This window comes from Penicillium atrosanguineum (assembly GCF_028827265.1).
Source record: "Penicillium atrosanguineum strain IBT 20685 chromosome Unknown utg000003l_segment0_segment0, whole genome shotgun sequence".
Classification (NCBI taxonomy): domain Eukaryota; kingdom Fungi; phylum Ascomycota; class Eurotiomycetes; order Eurotiales; family Aspergillaceae; genus Penicillium; species Penicillium atrosanguineum.
In genome coordinates, this window is record NW_026623135.1 from 3,947,778 (window position 1) to 3,968,533 (window position 20,756).

Below are 20,756 nucleotides of genomic sequence, written 5' to 3' on the forward strand. Positions count from 1 at the left end.
CTAAACTCCAATTGAAGCTCCGAGATGATCTCCACAGTGCGCATCATCACCATGTTAAGAAGTCTTGTCTGTTCCCGAATTCGGCGATGGTCCGAATTGGCCCACCAGTACCTCGGCAGCGTGTTCGGACAATACAAGGGCCGAGAAAGTCCAAAGGAGACTATTCCTCAGTCTCGGAAGATATTCGGGAAATAAATTTGACGGGGGTCGGTACCCGTTTCAGCCTGAGATGGGGATGTCCTCCAATGAGCAGTCTGTTGATGGAGCTCTGCAGAACGCCAGGCACGCGGTTGAGTGGGGCGATGCTGGTTGTCTCATGTAGAGCCCCGTGTATGTCAACAGCGTGCATGTCTTGGATTGCGGGCTATGGTGTGACTTGTCTGCTGAGGCTACACGTGTTGAGATCACCCGAAATAGGGGCTTGATTAATCGGCGAGCTCCAGTCGCGGTCAAAAGTCAACGAGGCTCACCTGCAGTAAAAATTACCCAAAGGGACAAGTGCTACAGATTGAGGGGAAGAGACTTGACAAAAGCCAGGTTTGGGTGAGGATTTTTCAACGACGTACTTCACACAAGCTCAAGACCAAGCCCTTTCGAGACAACTGAGGATCTGATATGTATAACCGGGGTAATATGGCAGGCCAAGACTTTTTAACTTCAAAAACATTCTAGCTTCTAACGATCGAGCGGCCTCGATACGAGCCAGGTTTCTCCATTTCGCAGACTCTGGCCAGTGACAAAAATCAAATTTCATGGGCGTGCGACGAGCCGTCAGACGGACCCGAAAAAAAGCGGAAGCCAGGAAGTTGACACATTCGGCCCATAAAGTTAACCCTTCCTCGACATGATAGGTTATTGACACGGAATGGTAAGTGTACTGCGCCGCAATGGCCACTGCCTAGATAAATTAACCTCTCAATCTGAAAAACGTGCCGGTTGCCCTTTCCAGGATGTAATAACGGGGACCATGACTAGAACGAAAAAGTTCTCAACATGTTCACCGACGCTGACTGGTTGAAGCTGTGACATTCAATGAGCCAGTACTTGAGTGTGTCGTGTCACATGAGTTAGGCCACCTTAGTACTCAACGAGCCATCAGGCCCTGACATTCCATCTTCGGCATACCTACCTAAGGTCACAATGATCTTATCGCCATAGCGTTGGAAGGCGCTTAAATGAACATCAGTACGTCAATTCAAGGACTAGCCACTACGGCAGCCTTGGCAACGTCATGTTCCCAAGTCGAAAATCTTGATATCGTAGAAGATTTTGCGAAATCTGAGATTCTGCAGGATCGGCGTGGTGCAGTCAACATACAATGAAGTCTCTCGAATTATTCACCAGCTCCTGGAGACCCGGAGGCGAGGCCGAGCCATGAGTACATGGTCTAAATCATCTTCTAGGGAGGAAAGCGGCTAGAAGGCGCTCAAGACTTAGCTTAACCGATTTCCAAGCCCGGCTCTATGGATAGATTACCTCGTGAATATATCTGGCTGGCGGTCCATTAAGGCCAGCAAGATGGCATCTAAGTATTTTCCACTCATTACTTTTTGCATAATAGTTTTGGCGATACTATCTCTTGGTGGAAATTTTTAAACCTCAATTTAGATTTAAATGGCCTGAACGTTGCTTTTCAATCCCCTTAATTTTCGAATTTTCAATTCTTTCTAAAGCGGCAATATAATCCTGATATGACGCATGGCAATACATGGCACTCTGCAAGTACCGAAAGGCCGATTTGTGAGGCGCTTCATCGAATTGAAACTATAGAATTATTTATGTAGATTCTCGACCCTCACAATTTTCTCGTCTTTCTAGTTAGCTTTTCCTAAGAGTGAACATGATTAATTTCCTCTCTGACTTGGTTGATTAGATATACTGACAGATGTATCGATGACTGTCAACTAGCAGTACTACTTAATATGAGCACGGTAGTGTTGACGCTGACTTCCGGCTTGAATCTTCATTTTTACTAGCAGATATACTTTGGCATATCTATCCCTTTCTCATACACTGCTTTTTAGTTTTACCATAACAGACAGTGTCTGTTTCTCAATTCTGCGCGCCCCACTGACGAGCGGCCATTCGTATGTCACTGTATACGGCGTCACTGCTATAGTAGCTTGGTCTGTCAATTATGTCAACACGTGAGTATCAACTCCAAGTATTTCAAGCACCAATTTCTCATCCTGCTACAGCTATGTGCCCCCAAGCATTCGACAGATTCTGCACTTATTGCGATGCAATTCCATTCACCTGCCGTTTTAACAACCGATGCCTACGCAGTGGGTCCTTTTATGCAAATCAAGCGAAACAAAATCCTCTGATCATCAAAGCACCTGTAAGTAAGTAAAGAAATATTATACTATATTACTGAAAAGTATACTGGTCGTAGCGACAGGAATATGTATATAATAATTTGTCTAGTAGTCTAATATTCCCCACGTTTGCCTCGAATAAAAATAATAATAACGTATACTATCAAATCAAATATCCTCACAACTTATTGTTAGTGAGATATCACTTAAGATTAATCGCAGTTACTATAAATTACGTCAAGTCTGGCAATGAAGAGATGAAATACAGTAAGTCAGAATATGGGGTCGTTGTGCTAGGGACTTGGAATATGAAAATCGGACAATAAAACCAACGCCAAAGGATCAAGTATCCATCCGTGCGCAAATGGTTCCAACCTTGGAAGGTCCTTAACATTCACGGCAAACCTTAACGATCAATTCAGGTATTCCGAGATTTTCCCGATCGGGCAGCACCGATGGTCCTTAACGAGCGCAGTTGGTCCATGATCCCAATGTTTACACTTTCGGGTCTATATATAATCTAGTCGCGGCTGTCTGCACGACGTCATGCATCTTTTGCCAGTACCGGGATCCACAATAGGATCAATAAAATGATGATCCTCAGAATTATTCAATCTATTGATCTTCTAGAAAGGGCGGACCTTCCGAGGCTGTATAGTTGAAGCATATGTAACGGGGGCGGGTTTCTTGTTCAACTCCTTCATATCCCCGCCCGAATCAGGACTACAGGAAAAAGCCGACCCATGACTCAGCTCAGTCGAACCGCTCACAAAGTTCTAGATTCGCGTGCCCGGTCTGAAATAGATTACTGACACGGGAATGACGGTAGGGCACGGAAAAAAGGTCGCGAAAGTAAAACTCTATCACAGGGCGGTTCAACAGTCGACTCCACCCCGCCCCAGGGGCGCCGTTGTCGCTAAAGTCCCAAGCGACTGCTTCATCGATCTTGTGATCAACGTTGGGCACTGAAACGAGCGAACCCCCGGGGACAAGACCCGAATTCCGCGGACAGAGAACGGTCGCGCAAACCCAAAATCAAGCCCTGGCAAGCCTCGATCGTGGTGAAACGATGGCTTGGGAGGGGAAAGCGGAGCTCGTGAGATTGGGGTGCCCCGTTCACATATTATTGCCGGCGATATCGTCGCGGTCGCTTTCTCTTGAACTCGGTGAGAATGCCGCTCGATCTGGAGGTTCGCCCGAGTGCATGGACTTCAGGGCGTCGCTTGTTGAATTCCGAGTCGATTCCTGCAGGATTTTGTTGAATCAACATTCGACGGTAATTGTTCTATAGCGGCACTAGTCATCTATGTGGCTTTATCTATGTGTCTAGATCGATAAGGCGTTGAGAGGCTTGGAAGACAAGGCGGGTTTAGATGCCAAAGGAAAGTGAGTAGAGGGGAAACGGAGGACAGGATCCGGTGGACCTAGGAATAAGTACCGTTCCATGGATCCAATACCGGCTCCACTCAGGCACACTGCACACTGTCCAGGTGTTTGTTTGGATCATGTCAATTAGTTATCCTTTGCTATTGAGACTGCCCGAAGCAGTTGAGGTCTGAAACTGACAATCAGGGATCTACACTTTGCCATCTGAAATTCGAGGATCTCATATATCAGGCCAGACTCGCAAGAGATGCAGGAAATGCAGGGGTAGGGCTATGTATATTCAAATTTCGCTCCCACAATAAATTGAGTTTACCCAACGCACTAGTCAGGGGCACACCAGTGCACTAGCATCCAATCCGGGCTGGCGGGGGATGTTGTAGCGGTTTTAGCTGAAAAGGGGCATCCCACTTTAATTTCCAGTGCGTGCTCTTAACACACTCAGCTCGACCCGCACTGCAGCCGAGGACAGCTCATCGTGTGGAACCCAAAACCCACGCACTAGGCTCTGATCCATTGACTCCCATTTACACCCCCTCTCAGTCCCACTGCTCGTCCTTTCTAAAGCTACACCCAAGGTAGCAGGTCCTCCGGGGGCCAGAATCTCTCAGAAAGCTTACTCCGGGTCCAGCAACGGCTGTCAGAACACCAAAGGCGACCCGGAAACTACGCTAGACAGTTTGCTTCCCTTTGTCCGCTTTGGGCCAGTTCTTCATTATCCATCGTCTTGTCCTCATGATCTCATGGTTCCACAGAGATGATCCGGTTTCCTGGGTTCTCTAATCCTGGAGCGACCCTAAGAAGGTCACTATTGAAATGCACGGTGAAGGAGTTGAGCGAGCCCCATCACTTGCCTCAGCTGGTTTGTTTTTCTCTGCCCGACCAAGTATGAGATCCACGACAACAAATCCAAACCCAGGACTATGGAATAATCTCCTGGGCCGTGCAGCGTGGTGCAGCATACTCCGTAGTGGCACAGCACCATAGCCTCATGAGCATACAGCAGATACACGGGTCCACCCGTACCTGCACGATGCAGGAGGTCTGCGCGCTCGGAGAAAAAGCTCAGGAATTGGGCTCGGTGCGACGACCGGTGCAGTGTGCAGTGTGGCTGATGCATTGATGCGTCTCTTTAGTGCCTCGCCACATTTACGGCAATTTGGCTATTAATTGCATTGTTTCCGATGCAAGGAGTCGTAAACCATCGAGTTATATTGCTAGAGCTCCAGCCGAGGGTAATTTCCCTGCATAGGCTCGCGACGGCTCTCCGAGAGGCCAGTGATCGTCAAAAAATCAGGTTCATCTGAGATCGGGGCATCGCGTTGACCCGCGTCCAGACCCCCGGAACCCATAGTCCGCTAGTAATTTAGTCTTCTTTTGGTTGGAATTACCTGGTTTTCAAGCACCGAGCCAACTTGGCACGCGAAACACGTAGGTTGCATACCGTGAAGGTTGGAACATGTACGTGGGAGACTGGGAAATGGGAGATGCTTGAAGTGGCGCATCAAGCCCCAGGTCCACATGCCGCAGCACACGCGAGAGAAATTTACGGGATGTGATAGATTACAGGTATCTATTTCCAGGCCTAGGTAATGCAAGGGGACCCTGTACCATGGACTATGACAAAGACACACATCCATGGATGCGAGTTCGGGTAGCCCCTTCCTTACCTTCCCCTCATGGGCGTCGCGTTGTACTGACAGGCCAAACAAAATAAACACACGCCAATTCTGACCGAAGACAAGAGAAGAGAAGAAGAAAAAATTTAAATTTTTTTTTTAAAAATTTCAATTGATCGACTGAACGGTGGGACAATGTCGGGGACGATCCGGATCCAGATCCTAGGATTTTAGGAATTTTTTTAATTTTAATTGAAGGATTTTGCTTTTCGGGTTCTTAGCCCCGTACATACTCATAATACACATACAAAGGGATCCAGGCTCAGTTAGCGGTACTTTTCTTCCCCATTCCCAACTTGCATTCCTCGACGAGGTTCTAACATTGTCTAACTATTCCCTTCAGTCACTCTTTTTTCTATCTTTCGCTTTGCTATTAATCTATATTGAACACAACAACGCTGTGACCTTCCGGTACAGGCCCGGTCTTTCTTCGTGTGATCAATCGCCAATTCCACAACCACCGGTCTTCAACCTTGATTGGCGCAACACCCCTGGCCCGATTTCCCTGTATACGATACGCGAGATCGATCCAAGAGTTATACATAGTCCCAACGCGCGCCTGTTTTTCTTTCCCCGTCGCCAGCTTCCCCGCCTGACGGTCATGCCGCTCTCTTTCTCCTAAGCTTCGGTGAGTGGTCTAAGACAGGAGATTCAAGCTAAGACTGGCAAGACTGACGGCTACTTGCTACAGCCACAGTCAATCTCGTATACCCCTCGTCCTTCGTTTAATTTCCCCTGCTTGACTGCAGCCACTCCTTTCCATACCCACCCACCACAATGAATCGATTCCGCAAGAACAAGAAGGAGAAGGAGAAGGCCAAGGAGGTCTTGGAGGACTTGGAAAATGGACCGACACACACTACAAATCCCGTCTTTAGTCTGAAGTCCAAGAAGAAGGAGCCCGAGCCGCAACCAGAGCCCGAATTCTCCATCGAACTCCCCTCCACAGATAACTTCCGGACCAGTTTACTCATGCCGAAACTATCGGCTCGCTTCAGCATGTTGCGAGAACAGGATGATCCAGAATCAAAAATAGGGAAAGCGAGCGATGATAGTGTGCTGTTCCCTAAGCGCGCCTCCCGATTGAACATATTCGGTCACAACCCAAGCATGCTCGCTGATATCGACGAGGTCTCCTCGAATGACGGTAGTCGACCTTCAATCGCCTTGGGACGCAAAGACTCATACGCTTCTGGCGTTGATGGAGGATATGGTACGGACGACGATCGATCACAAAATGGTAGCATCATGAGCAGAGCCCGCCGAGCAGAGGGCAACAACTTGTTTGGAGGGCGCCAAAAGGTCTATCGGATTCCAGTGCGGACGCCGGGGGACAGCCCGGCGCCCGAGAGCCCATTGGGCTCGGGCAAGTTTGTGTACGACCATGACCTAAACATGTCTGCTTTCCAGCGCCTGAGGCTCAAGGAGAAGCAGGAGCGAGCTGCCGCTGAGGAATCAACTCGAGAAAGCCTCACACAGGAGAATGAGGATGCCAATTCGACCATCTCTGCACAGCGTACCACCTTCTCTTCGACGGCATCGGGACCTGCAGCGGATGCGCGCTCCTCGACCGCGGCTACTTCAATCGACGAATCCCAATTTATTGTGTCGCAATCACAAGTTTCCACTCCTGCAGAAGCCCACGTGGACTTCCGGTCAGCATCTGCCATGTCGACCCCAAAGACTGGCTCAATCCGCTCCCCGTCGGCTCTACGGTCAAGGCCTGACTCAGGCTGCTCAGAACCAGCAGTCCTCAACTTTGAATCGGTTGGAGAGCTTGAGCCGCCAGCGTGCGGGTACCCCCGAGCTTCAGCCTATGAACCGTGCCTTCTCCCGAAGTGCCTCCAATCTGCGGGGTCGGCTGCAGAAGCTCAACATTACGGAGCAAGCTCCTTCGTCCCGGCCTACTAGTCCTCCCTCATCAGCGACCTCGCCCCAGCAGGCCACTATTCCGGAACCTTCGCCTATGGAACGCATCTCACCCACGGCCGCCGCTTTCGGGTCTGCCCCTCCCCTGAGCCCGCCCTCGAGCGAGAACGAGGATGGTGCCTCCTTGTTGGCCGCAGCACTCAACCCCGAAGACCACGGAAAGGCCACCGCCATGGGTCTTTTCAACCGACCCGCCACCGGCTTTGACGAGCAGGCATTCGCTCGCCGCCAGCTTCAGATGCAACAGGGACGCAGCACTCCCCCGTTGCGGCGTCCTTCTTCCCCCCTCGTCGCCCTCTGCCCGCGGAGCCTGTGGTCCGTCAGCGTGGCCTGTCCAAGTCCAGCTACCGTTCCCGAGCCGAGTCTGCTTCGTCCCATTACAGTAGTGATGCGCATCACGGCATTGACTACTCCCGAGCATCTAGTGTGGAAGCATCACCAGGACGGCCTGGTGTGTCAACTTTTTATGCTACTTCTACTGCCAGCGAATCTGGAGACGAAGGCGATGATCGCGGATCCTACGAGCTTTCTTCTGCTACATCACTGGCCACCGAGTATGGTCCCTCGCTGCATCATTCCTTTGCATCTAAGCCGCCGACACCCACCGGCGACCACCTTGAGACGCTTCCCGAGGTGAGATATTCGGATCTCGGTGACCTTAAGCCCATCGAAGAAAACGTGGACGAGCCCCATCCATCAGGCATGACTGGGGATCACACCCCCGAGCGTCCTGACTCACCAATACTTCATGGCGTTGGGCTGAGTGGGATTCGGTCTCATCTGCGTAACCCAAGCGACAAGTCTTCAATCTACCCGCCTCCATCGCCTGGTCTTCCAGCGCAAGACTCCATTGCAAATAGACTCGCTATGGAGGAGCCTATCCTTGAGCAGTCGCGCAGTCCTTCCATTGCATCGCATCCCCGAGAGGAAGATATTCCCTCGTCAACTGAACAGCTAGAGGCATCAAGCCGCGGCAGCGAGGATTCATCCGAGTCCACTGCTTTCCCCGGAAATAGCTCAGACTCGAATATTGCGTCGTGGAAAGAGGAGCTTTACCAACACCACCGCCAGGATGGGAGTACCGAAACTCAGAAAGAGCGCGAAGAGTTCGCCATTGAGCTGGCCGAGCGACGCAGAAAGGTTCAGGAGAAGCTGCGCAGTGTTGCAGAAAGCGAGAGCCGATCTAGCAGCCCTACCCCTGGGCGATCGACTCCGGAAATCAAGGCAGGCAACGCTTTCTCTATGCTGAAGTATAAATCAAGCAAGCAGGAGCTTCCAAGGAATGATATCAAGAACGGCCATATCTATGGCTATGGCAACTCATCCACACCTGCTTTACCATCCGATGATCTTCGCCGCGATGAGGAACGTGCTGCATTCAACTTTGGCCGCCACGGCAACTCTAGCTCCCCTCAAGTTGCCGAGCGATCCTTCCGATCTCGGATGCCAGCCCTCAGCCGGACTGGCCGTGACGCATCGCGCGAGTCGAGTGACAGCCGCAATGAATCTCCCGCTCAGAGGGACCGTTCTGGTTCTGGCGGCTCTGGTCGTTCCAAGAGCCGAACTAGATACCGCGACCGTGATGATCTTCAGACGGTGGACGAAGGCGCAGTTATCGCACATGACAAGTTCGTCATACCTGACAACTTCGAGCCTCCAGTTCCTGCTTCAGTTCCAGGTTCAGCTCGCCCTTCGATGGAAGGTAACGAGCCTGGTTACTTCGACCTCGCTGCCTCTGCTTCCTCTGGCAGATACCGCAGCACCAGCCGATCTGGAACCGCAAGCTTCCAATACGAACGCCCCTTCCAGTATCAACAGTCCCAGCCGACCTCAATGATCGGTGTCTCCCCGCGACCATCGCCTGCGACGCCGGCCTACTCTGCCAATGCCACTCCCCCGCTGAACGAGGATCAATCACCCACTACCTCAGCGGGCAGCGGTACCAACCCACCCCAGCGGGCCCCTGGTTACAACATGCTCCAGAAGCGTCCCATAAACAAGAAGCTCATTTCTGAGCCGACATTCGTGTCGTGCACATCGAATGTTCCTACCGTTGGTCTACCCGGAGGGTCTCCAGCAACTACACCCCCAGTGCCCCCCATGAACCCTCGCCGCCGCCGCGGAACCCAAACTTTCATCAGCGCCTTCAAACATGACTCCTCGCGGGTCTCATCCCCCGCTCCCAGCATCTCCGATGAGCACAGCGTCTTCCCCGACGACGAAACTCGCCCACGCTCAAACTCCCGCTCCAGAAACCGCCTTCGCAAGACCTCAAGCGAAGGAGGTAGCATGAACGTGCGCGCTCGCCAGGAAGCAATGGCGGACCCTGTCCCAGCCGTCCCGTCTTACCCTCCCCCTGCCATTCCCGCGGATGGTGGCATGTTCTAAACATCCCGCTCTTTGATAAAATTTCTTTTTCGTTTCTTCGTTTGGTATCAAGCCACATACCTTTGCACGTCTCTCTACCTCTAGCTTTTCTTGCGTCACATTGCTCTCATACTTCTCACGACTATATACCACCTGGTGCATTACTTGAGCGTCACTTGTCTACCTTTTTTTCCTTTATCTTTTTGTCACAATATGGGCTCGGGTGTACTACACTGGTGTGTATCTTGAGTTGAAAACTTTGAATTACATATTGCCTTTTGGACTATTCTTCCTTCGTAAAGACATAATTTCATGCATGCCCCTAGCGTATTGCCTGTAAATGGTGCTCAAACGTTCCGTGTGAGTGTCTAGGACCGGTTAGACCGTAGTAACTCTAGGTCTCCCAGGCCATGAAGCTTCTTTTTCCGGCCTGTAAGCTTCCGATCCTATATTCTGTTCGGAACCATTCAAGACGGATGTACTTTTTACAGTCTCCTCACCGCATGCACTTCATTATTCTGGATACAGCTAACTTGTCTAGGCCATCGGTAATGCTTCCAATGATACAATCGTGAGCATCTGAAAGTACGTGGATATGGACTACATTGAACCATTAACACTAAGGAAAGCGACATGTAGCCTAACGCGCACACTTAAAGTCAATCGTCGGGGATCATTAGTACGAACAAAAACTCTCTCAGTGCCAGGCCTCGATTGTTAAACTTTGTCACTCGTCTGTTCAGTCAAGGTATCTCATAGCATAGCTGGTAATTGGATGGGATGGTGGTTAATAATCACAATCACGTGGTAAATCCGTGCCCTTGTTTATCGATTCTAAAGTCAACCTTTCACCTTCCCGTACTGCGATACATAAGATGACAACAGCTCATTTTTGACGGGAACCCTTTTTATAAACTCACAGAGATGAAACAACATGTCTATAATAATATAGGCTCTCTTCAAATGCTCAATATGCAGGTGAATATAGAAGGCAGCCGTTCTGGGTGATCTAGACTCCGACGGGTCTATAACTGCGAAGGATGACACCTTTCCCGAAATATACAAGGAAGCCTTCGTAAGTATGTGCAACCGGCGAGAAGCTAAACCAGGCCCAGGGGCCGTGTGCGTTGCGATGAGGCTTGATGCGCCGCCAACCTTTACTTTCCAACTCACTACTTCCACGCCCTTTCCCCCGTAACTTTTACAAAACCTCATTGAGACTAAGGCCAACAGCCATGGCGCACTCCGAGGGTAAGTACCAAGGCGGCATGCACTGGTCCGAACAGGTCCTAGCGTACAGTCAAGGTCTTCCAATGCCTGGAATTCCTGAGGATGCCACCGTGTGTACGGACCTGGACTCTTCAGAGTACGAGTATGCGGCGGCTCCTGGCTCTTTGACCGAAAATTCTTTTGAACTTCGCGAGAATCTATCTCCAGAGGACTTTCTGGGAAGGTTTTGGAATTACCACAAGTGGTATTCAACTCCTGCAGGAACTCGATATGTCGCGCATGCGCCTCGAAACCCAGCGGATGAGTTTGTACGGTGTTTTGATAGTTCAGGACAGGCAGTTGGACACGCGCCGGTCGTCAAGGATTCATCGGTCAACATCGCCTCAGGATCTGCTCTTTCCGACGACTCCCTTGAAACGCGAGGACCGTCTACTCTCGATGGACCTTCACTTGGGCAAATTATTGACGCTGGTTTCAATTTCGACTTTTCTCTCAACCTTGATCACTTCTCCGCACCTTTCCCCTCATCTCGTGCTATTCCTGTCAACACTCCGTCTTATTCTCCTTCCCCTCCGCCTCATTCTAAACAGCCTCACGTTGAGGAGTATCAGCCTTGTCCTCTAGAGACCGATATTATCACTTCTTCACACGTGAACAAACCTCATTCTCAGAAAGGCACTGGGCCCAAAAAGGCCTTCAAAAAGAAAAACATGGCGAAGAAGCCGCTTCCTAAACCTACCGCCAGCGCACTCAATGCTGAGGCTTCTTCAAAGCTTCTCTCACTTTCACCTACTCCACCTGTTCCTGCTCTCTCGTTCGCATCCATCTATGCTCCTCTGCCTCTCTCTGACCTCCCCGCCGAACATGCTTGGGATGATACCTCTTCAAAACCTTGGACCAAAGTGGTGAACAAGAAAAAGGAAGCTGCTTTGAAGAAATCATCAGCCAAGGCATCTCCGGTCCCCCAGACCCCCAAGAACGCGAAGGTGTCGCCTAAAGATAAAATAAAGACCACTGGCTCTGGTAACTCGCCTGCTCAGCCTACACCGTCCACCTCAAGTGCGAGTGCACGGCAAAATGACAAAAAGAAGCAGCCAGATGCCTCTCGCCCCGTTTCCATGGAATTGCCTCCATGTCTGTCCGCCATCTCTCCTCCCAGGTCTACTCCCGTCCGTTCTTCTCCTTCACAACCCGCTCCCGTTCCGTCTTCTTCGCCTGCGATTCCCGTCTCTTCGCTTTCCCGTACGGATACTATCGTTCCGTCTCACCAGCCGGCTCCTATTTCTCCGGACCGTCCGATTTCTGTCTCGTTCTCTCCTCATCTGGCTTCTACCTCACCTTCCCGTTTGGATCCCGTTCCCTCAACTCTCCCCGTGGAGCCTGAAGAGACATCTTCCCACAGTAGCGATGGGTCGTCTTCGTCGATTGAAATTATCACGGAGAGACCCTCGGCTGCTGCCACGTACCGAGAAGCGAGTGAAGAGAGCGTTGAAAGAACCCCCTGTGGTCAGCCGGGCTGTGGTTATTAGGCCACCGCCGTCTTCTATCATTATCTCAGCCCCCCTGTCTACTGGTGCTGTTCCAGTCCCTATGCCAGCTGCTATTATTCCGGTGCCTGCATGCGTTGTGCTCGTCCCAGAGCAGAACTCTAAGCCCTTTATCATCGAAACGGAGGATTGGCGCAATAAGGTTGCTGAGACACAACTCGAAATCGACGAGACGATTGCCACAGCTAAGCAGGCCCAGGATGTGCACGGGGATGAGAAGAGGCGTGCGCTAGCTGACGCGCACCTGAAGCTCGTGGAAACCACCCGCCAGTATGCCCATCAAAACCCTCAGATCGCGTTTGGTAACCCCAACGCCGTTCCGTGGCCCCTGGGCATGCCGCTCATGACGGACGACGAGTACCGTGAGGCTGGGCGATCCTATCCCAATGGCATACCGGCGATAGAAAAAGCGGCGGGATACACGTACTGGCAGAGTGAGAGTTCTCACCCTCGCTCGGCCGTCACTTACCCGCACATGACCCAGCATACAGATCAGGGCATGCATGTCTTCACTTGGACCCATATGAGTGAACCGGGGTACGACTACCTAGAAGCATTCTTGAGTGACCCAGCGAAGTGCTGGTTCAACCCCCCGTGCTGCCAGCACAGGCATGCATATGCCCTCCGGACAAACACTCCTTTGCATTGGGCAGATAGTTGCTGCTGTGCTCATGATCCGTCAAGATGCTGCCCTTGTCTTACTCTGGAGATGCAAAATGCGGTGCCCGAGGCCGGGTTACCTTGGGGTAATATCCCTGATGAAAGAATAGGACATGACTTCCGTGATCAGCCTGTCGTGATTTCTGGAAGATTCCGGCCTGATAACAGTGGGTACCTTACTTCTTCTAGCGGCCTTATCGCGCAACCCGGTCTGGAGAAGCCGGGAGGCATCGGTAACTGGCTTTTAGGCTCTGTCGCGGTGCCTCCTGCCAACTTGACTGGATATGGTTATTACAATCCGGGTGGATCTGGCGAATGGGGTCTGATAAAACAAACTGGACAAGCTCTTTCTGTCCCTTTCAGAGGCTATGCTCACGGTATTTCTGGTCAATACGGTCCCATTCACTCCGGCTACAATGGTCAATACATTCGTAATGTTGGGCCATCAAGCTACGTTGTGAGACCTCCAGGAAAAGAGGGTTCTATCTTCCCAGGGTCAGCTCGAGTTCAAAACAGTTCTGTTCAAACTAGCAGTTCTCATGGAAACAGACAGCAACCCCAGGCCTTTGTAGGTCAATATCGACCTCGACATGGAGGTAACCATATAAACACGCCTTCCTCTGGCAGCTATCAGCATGGTCGACCTGGGTCCGGACCCGGACCTTCTATAGTGGCGTCTCCTACTCGGCCACAGACTGATCTAGGTAGCCCCCTGCCTCCAATACATGATCTACGAGAACCTGTGGGGGTAGCAGAGCCACCTGTTCGGAGACGTCAAACTACACGTCAGGTTCCCGTGCCAGCTCCAGCTTTCACTTTCCCTGAGGTAACAACTGAGTTGAATCTGACTGGGAAGGTTTCTGATACCCCTCAGCTCTCGTCAACTGAGACTTCACTTTCCCCCTCTTCCAACATTCCTCCCACGGCACTTGTTCCTGTGACTGAGACCACTCCTATTGAATCGATCGATTCACTATTTGACAATAGGGCCTTTGCGGTATCAGTTGTTTCGAACCTTCTCCCGGCTCTTCCCACTCCACTTGACTGGTGCCGACGCACTGTGTCATTCTTCTCGCCTCTTGACTCCATTGATGAACCGTCTCCTGATCCCCTCGCTCGCCCGGGCTCTGCTCCCATGAATCTCGACGCAAACAGGATCGATCGCATGATTACGCAGACCAGTGATTGGCTCAGGCAAGCCAGACTCGAGCAATCTGAGTCTGATCAGATCTGGTTCGAGCAGGCCAAGTCTGAGAAGGCCAAACCGGAACACTTGTCTATGCAGAGCCTTCGCACTGATTCGACTTCACTTACACCGGACACCCCTCACGAGTTCTTTGACGCTAGACAGGAGCAGAACACATCTCCTATTCCAACCGAAAAGTCAGACAGACCTACTTCGCCAGGTATCGCCACTGAACCGGTCACTGAACGAACCACTCCTCAAGGGTCTCCCAAGAGGAGCTGCCTGAAGAGCCCCGAGGCAAAAATGGAATCCCCTTCTCCCTCTGTTCACTTTGACAAAGGCTCTGGCGACTCCACTTGGAAGTACCCATCGTCTGAGAAGATGCAAGTCATCAGGGACAGTTGCCTCCACAAATCTCAGGGTGTCAGAATTCTCCTCACGCCCGTAACAAATCTCTCGGCCAAGCCCAGTGAGTGCAAGGCTCACAAAGAGATACTCATGGCCACCAGCCCGTTCCTTGCCGCAGCCTTGCAGGTCATTAAGGAGGATGGAGATGGAATAACTCGCATCCACCTCCACGGTGGTCCCAGATTCAACTGCCACACTGCTTTCGATTTGGCTCTCGATGGCCTGTACGACCCTAAGCGGAAGCTTTCGCACGAGAACATTCGATACCATGCCATAAATGGTCTGGGCGGTGAACCCAGAAAAAAGGACAGCGATATGACCTTCTCAGTTCACCTGGCCATGGTGGATTTTGCTCTTTGCTATGGTTCGGCTGGTGCTTTCTTCGGATATCAGCCGGCTGTCACGCGGGCGATTGAGCTGATCCTGGATCTTCTTGACTGGGAAAGCGCAGATTTCCTTCTTTCGTCGTGTCTTCTGGTCGGCGAATACATGCTGACTGTTCCTGCCCTTCACCCAGGCGCGGTCAAGCCCACTCCCGCCGTTGTGCGGGCCGGGCAAATTGGTGATCAGCACATGTCCAACTTCCATTTGAACGAAATAGGTATTGTCAAGAAGGCATTGTTCAAGTTCATGGCGTCGAACATTATGCCCGGTTTCAAACTCTACGAACGTGCCCAAGCCACTTACTACGCGACGCGCATTCCGCGCCAGATCTGGACCCTGCCTGGTTCATACATGGATAACATGAGCATTGAGGCAGTCCGCTATGGAGGCAACCTCTCTTTCGCAGATCCTAGACCCAAACGTCTCGATATCACCATCCTTTCCGCAATGCTTATCACTCTTCCATTCTGTTTCTTCATGAACCTCATCGATGAGATGAAGAAGGCTCGGGCCCCCGCGCTGACCGTGGAACTGATGAAGGAGGTTGTTGGCCTGCGTGAAGAACGCCGCACATGGGCCTTGCATATCTTTGCCCAAAAGAGACTCCCATCTGTTGTCATCGACCAAGCCTATCTTGAGGAACTTGCCTACCGTGAATTTGTCCTCTTCGAACGAGCCGCAGACCAGTGCGTCAGCAATGCCATGGTCCATCGCATCTGGGTCGGGCTTGACCCTCCTGTCGCTCTCCCATCACATCCTTTGACTCTGGCCGATCTTGAAGCTTCTTTTGAGCCGAACTCCTACGGCGAAGGCCCCAGCAAACGTGCCTCGCGCAACAAGAACAACATGAACAACATGAGCAAGGGAAAGAAGGGTAACGGTACTGCTGTCTCTGGCCCGACTACCCAGACAATCACCGGAAAGAAAAGCACCATCCAGACTCCCTCTGCTCCTGGCTCGAAAGTTGAGATTCCACCAGCTCCCAACTTGAATGTTCCGACTCCGCCTGTCCCCGGCACAATCGCTCAAACTCCGAATACCCCTGTTCCTGATGGTGAACAACCCCAGACTCCAAGGAAGAAAAAGAATAAGAAGAACCGAAAGAAGAAGTCAAACGCCACGCAGCAGTGAGTCCTTTACTCACCTTCAATGTTCATCAATTGCACAGCAATTGCACAGCCATCTACCTTGAACAGCGACTTTACGAATACGATGTGATCTGGGATTTAGGATTCAATCAATGCATACATGCATGGAGCGTTTCCGGCGCGTTCATACTAAATTCAGTTGTGATTTACCAGTCATCCGCATGAACGAATCTTCTCCATTTCCTACGATCTATTTTCCATGAACAAGATACCCCCCACTGTCTTCCTGTATCCTAATGAAAAGATACCTGCCCAGGTGGTAGCACGATGTAAGATTTTCAGAGTTTAGGCCCAGTCATGAGTACGTTGCAGCTTTCCTTCTGGTTTGAAGTTTATCTAGTGGATGCACGTAGAGGCCGTAGTTAAGCAAGAGCAGATGGGACCAATGGCGTAATGGGTTCGTAGTAACTTCCTGAATTATCACGAACCGGACGTTGTTGTTGCCCCCTTCGAATAACCTCCTCCATTCTACACTTGTCTATGAAGAAAAAGAAAGGATCTGATGAGGCTTAGCTTTTGCTGACCTCTTGCTTTTATGTAACGGGATCATATATACGAAATGGTGTATCACTTTCGAGTAAGGAAAACTGAATTGTACGATGCACTGATGAAGTGTCAGGATATCCGGCTTCAGACATAACAAAAAGAGGTGAAGGGACGTTTGGCAAATCGAGGTGTGTTATAAATGTTCAAAGAATCCGTGGCGAGATACTTTATTCTGTAGAGCAAATATGGGTATCGAACCAGTGGGCTAACACTCCATGAAAGAGGCTGGAGGAGGAGAGAAAAGAGGAGTTCCAGAAGGGAGAAGAACCGCTTAATTAATGCCTTGAGCTCGAAGGATTGTGGCTCCTTAAGTAAAGCGAGTACCAACTTCGCTTTTGCTCTAGGAGCCGATTACAAAAGGGGCAGCATGAATGTCATCATTCCGTGGATATTTCATGACTATCGATTCTATCTTTTGCTTCCTTCTATGATTGCTCTTCACTAGAAGACATAAGAAGCAAGAGACCCTCCGCCCCTGTGTCACATATAGCTTCACTGTTGTCGGGAAAGGAACCACGTCTGGGCCGTGGAAAGAAGTTTCTCATGAAGCGTAAGCACACCAAATTTTGTTCAAGGCTCAAGGTACGTGGCGTGTCGCTACTGTGGCCGTGGCATAAAGCCCATGGGCCGTCGAAGCCGATTTCGGCAGCTCTAGACCGAAGGAAGATTCCCAGTAAAATTCCGAATTTGTGCGGCCGCTATCTACCCAAGGTATCATCTATACAAAGTGCAAACTACCATCTACTCCTTATCCGGGAACCCAAAGGTAACACCGAACGGAGGGAAGACGAAGCGCTGGAACGACTTAGTCGCAGCTAAAGTCTCCGAGTACATCTTAATGGTCGCCATATCCTCAGCGTCGAGATGGATGAGATCAGCCCGATTAGCCTCGATGCGCGCGGGAGTCACAGACTTGGCGAGCACAGAGGAGCCGCGAGCGATGTGCCAGCTGAGCAGGACAGTAGCGGGCGTGACATTGCGCTTCTTGGCGACGGTGACGATGGGCTCGGCGGTGAAGAGGGGGCTGCCGGTGCTGCCTAGGGGACTGTAGGCAGTGATGTGGATGCCCTTGGCGGCACAGTAGTCGACGATCTCCTGCTGCGGCAGAGAGGGGTGGTTCTCGATCTGGTTGGCGGCGGGGATGATGGTCGCCTGGGGGAGGAGCTCCTCGAGGTACTTGACGGAGTAGTTGGAGACGCCGATGGCCTTGACTTTGCCGGTGCCAACGAGCTTCTCCATGCTCTTCCAGGTGGTGACGTGGGAGTGGCTGTGGTCGATGTCCCGGGAGCCGTCGGCCAGCTTGGGGAAGACAGGATGGTTTCCTATGTTTGTTAGAATGGGCCAGGTTGTGATTGTAGAATGGAAGACTCACCGATGGGGTTCATGGCCAGGGGCCAGTGCATCAGGTAGAGGTCGACATAGTCGAGTCCGAGGTTCTTCAAGCTGGTCTCGAGACCCTCCTCGGCGCGGGCGTGGTAGGAGCACCACAGCTTGGTGGTGACGAAGAGCTCCTCGCGCTTCACGATACCGGAGTCAATGGCCTCCTTGATACCCTGGCCGACTTCGTTCTCGTTGCCGTAGACCAGAGCAGTGTCAATGTGGCGGTAGCCGACCTTGATGGCGTGGGCAACAGCCCTGGCGACTTCGCCAGGGCCAGATTGCCAGGTACCGAGACCCAGAGCAGGGATCTCGGCACCGGTGTTGAGCTTGATCCGGACGTCACAGGCAGCCATTGTGTATGACTTTGAGAGATGGATTGAATTGAGAAAGGAAGAGGACGAGGAAGAGGAAGAGAGGGCAAGAGAAGTAAGGAAGAAGAGGCCGGGGACCGATGTAAAGATGCACCGAGCTGTGCCCCCACGCGCGGGGGATTCTTTGCCCCGCCTTTTGCGACTCGGGCCCGGTATTCTCACTCCGACCGGTCCTCGTCTTCGTTTTTCCGTCAACCAGGGCAATCATACCCGGTTTCGAGTACTGTCGTCATGTGGATTCTGTTGGGCCCTAGGTTTGCTCCTGTCGGCAACGGAGTACACGCGGTGACGTGGTTCGCGAATTGCCCACTCGCGAAAGAAGAACCAGGGCAGCGAACCAAATACAGCTGAACATGGCGTCAGTCAGCATCGGGAATTGGATTCTACAGTAATGTACAATGTTTTTCTCTTCCACATCTGCGGATTCTCGTGGTTCGCCTGTTGACATCATTCTAAGCAATGTTGACGATACGAATGACTCGGATGGACTAGAGTTGCGAGAAGTCGCGCTATGTCATGTCCCGAATCGGGGTATTTGGATCGGGTAAATAGAGTACCCGGGGACCACGCTAATCGGGCAATCACGCCAAGGCTCCTGGGCTCTCGAGGACCCCGCACTCCGAACTCGCAGCATGATCGATAGTAAGCCGCAAAGCGTCAGTAGACTCCAAAGCTACCCTAGGTAGAATATAAACATCCAAACGACAGAGCCGACATGAACGAGCAACCTTGGAAGCATTGCCGGTGCTCGTCACATTATGCAGGACAAGTCCATACCCGACGCCGCTCTGTGGAGACCTGGAACTTGATTCCCGAGCACTCGACCATCGAGGGTAATGTTCGCCGCCTTGTTCATCCGGCAAATTAGCTATAGCGCTGGGGATACTAAAAAGAACCTCGAGCAAGTCCGAAGGCCCTAGTTATCTCAGCTCTTATTTAAAAACATCCATTGATCCTAATATACAGAAGAAAGATCAACAAAAATCAATGGCATTTACAAATCACAAATCACATCTGAACGCAGACATGTCCAATTAAAGCTTCGACACCTCTATGCGGTTCCCATCTTCATCAAAGACAATCTTCTTCCCACCAACCATACTCTCCTGCAACGCCGCCCCAATGCGTACAGCCTGCACGGCAGCGTTCAGATCCAACGGCAACTTCCGATCCTCAAGCACACACGCCGTAAACTCATTCGCCTCAGTAACAAAGGCATACTCAAAGCGATCGTAATAAGTCTGCGGAATCTCCCGCCTCACCCCGGAGTCATCAAAGATATTAACCAAATTCATCTGCGGCTGCGCATTCACAGCGAGCTTCCCCTTCGTTCCAATAATCTCCGTCGTATCCTCCTGTCCAGCCGCCATCATGCGCGACGCGTAGAAGTACGCTATCTTGCCATCATGGAACTCGACTAGTCCAACTGCATTGTCGCGGTCGTTGTGTTTGCGGAGGTCCGGTTCCACGGCGGTGATTCCTACCGCCGAGACGGATTTGACTTTGCTGTGGGCGCCGAAGAACCAGAGTGCGAGGTCGATGTCGTGGATGGAGCAGTCGACGAAGATTCCACCGGAGAATTCGGCGTAGGCGACGAAGAAGCCCGAGGGGTCGAGCTTGTCGCAGGTTTGGCTGCGGAGGACGGAGGGTGTGCCGATCGTGCCGGTGCTCATCTTTTTGAAGGCGTCGCGGTAAGAGGCGTCGAATCGGCGAGAGAACCCGCACATCACTTTCAAGTGGGGCTTTTTGTTGGCGGCATCGACGACGGATTGGGACTATTGGGTGTTAGGTGTTGCCAATGGAGGGGTGGAGGGGGAGTACGTACGACGTCAACGCTGGTCGACAGCGGCTTTTCGCAGAGAACGTGCTTGTCGGCTTCGATGGCCTTGATGGCCTGCTCGGCGTGTACTGCAGTGGCCGATGCAACGACAATGGCTTGTAGACCCTCCTGCTTCAACATGTCGTCGTAATTTTGGTACAGGCGCACCCCGAAGGGCTCCAGGTGTGTCTTGGCCCATTCGAGCTCGACGGGGTCCGGGGAGCTAGCGGCTACCAGCTCGGCGCGAGGGCAACGCTCCAGGAAGTTGAGGGCGTGACGCTTGCCCATACGGCCGAGGCCGGCACAGCCGATCTTCATTTTTTGAACGGACATGGTGTGCTCTGTACAGGGTGGGAAGATCAATTGGATTCCCAAAATGTAGTTCGAGTCCCCCCCCCCCC

The 20,756-nt window shown here is 51.7% G+C and overlaps 5 protein-coding genes across 5 annotated transcripts; 3 read left to right on the top strand and 2 right to left on the bottom strand.

Moving 5' to 3' along the window:
- Window positions 1-6,157: 6,157 nt before the first annotated feature.
- On the top strand, window positions 6,158-9,697 carry N7443_004927 (uncharacterized protein; the record flags this gene model as incomplete). The annotated part of the gene is made up of 3 exons (XM_056884983.1): window positions 6,158-7,176; window positions 7,220-7,624; window positions 7,693-9,697. The coding sequence occupies 3 exons, from the start codon at window positions 6,158-6,160 to the stop codon at window positions 9,695-9,697; spliced, it is 3,429 nt and encodes a 1,142-aa protein (XP_056743261.1).
- Window positions 9,698-10,911: 1,214 nt separating this feature from the next.
- On the top strand, window positions 10,912-12,435 carry N7443_004928 (uncharacterized protein; the record flags this gene model as incomplete). Its single annotated transcript, XM_056884984.1, has 1 exon — window positions 10,912-12,435. One exon carries the CDS (start codon window positions 10,912-10,914, stop codon window positions 12,433-12,435), a length of 1,524 nt encoding a protein of 507 aa, XP_056743262.1.
- A 61-nt stretch (window positions 12,436-12,496) lies between these two features.
- Window positions 12,497-16,222, top strand: N7443_004929 (uncharacterized protein; the record flags this gene model as incomplete). Its single annotated transcript, XM_056884985.1, has 1 exon — window positions 12,497-16,222. One exon carries the CDS (start codon window positions 12,497-12,499, stop codon window positions 16,220-16,222), a length of 3,726 nt encoding a protein of 1,241 aa, XP_056743263.1.
- A 1,304-nt stretch (window positions 16,223-17,526) lies between these two features.
- On the bottom strand, window positions 17,527-18,518 carry N7443_004930 (putative glycerol dehydrogenase; the record flags this gene model as incomplete). The annotated part of the gene is made up of 2 exons (XM_056884986.1): window positions 17,527-18,107; window positions 18,158-18,518. The coding sequence occupies 2 exons, from the start codon at window positions 18,516-18,518 to the stop codon at window positions 17,527-17,529; spliced, it is 942 nt and encodes a 313-aa protein (XP_056743264.1).
- Window positions 18,519-19,570: 1,052 nt separating this feature from the next.
- Window positions 19,571-20,688, bottom strand: N7443_004931 (putative NAD binding Rossmann fold oxidoreductase; the record flags this gene model as incomplete). The annotated part of the gene is made up of 2 exons (XM_056884987.1): window positions 19,571-20,311; window positions 20,362-20,688. 2 exons carry the CDS (start codon window positions 20,686-20,688, stop codon window positions 19,571-19,573), a joined length of 1,068 nt encoding a protein of 355 aa, XP_056743265.1.
- Window positions 20,689-20,756: the final 68 nt, after the last annotated feature.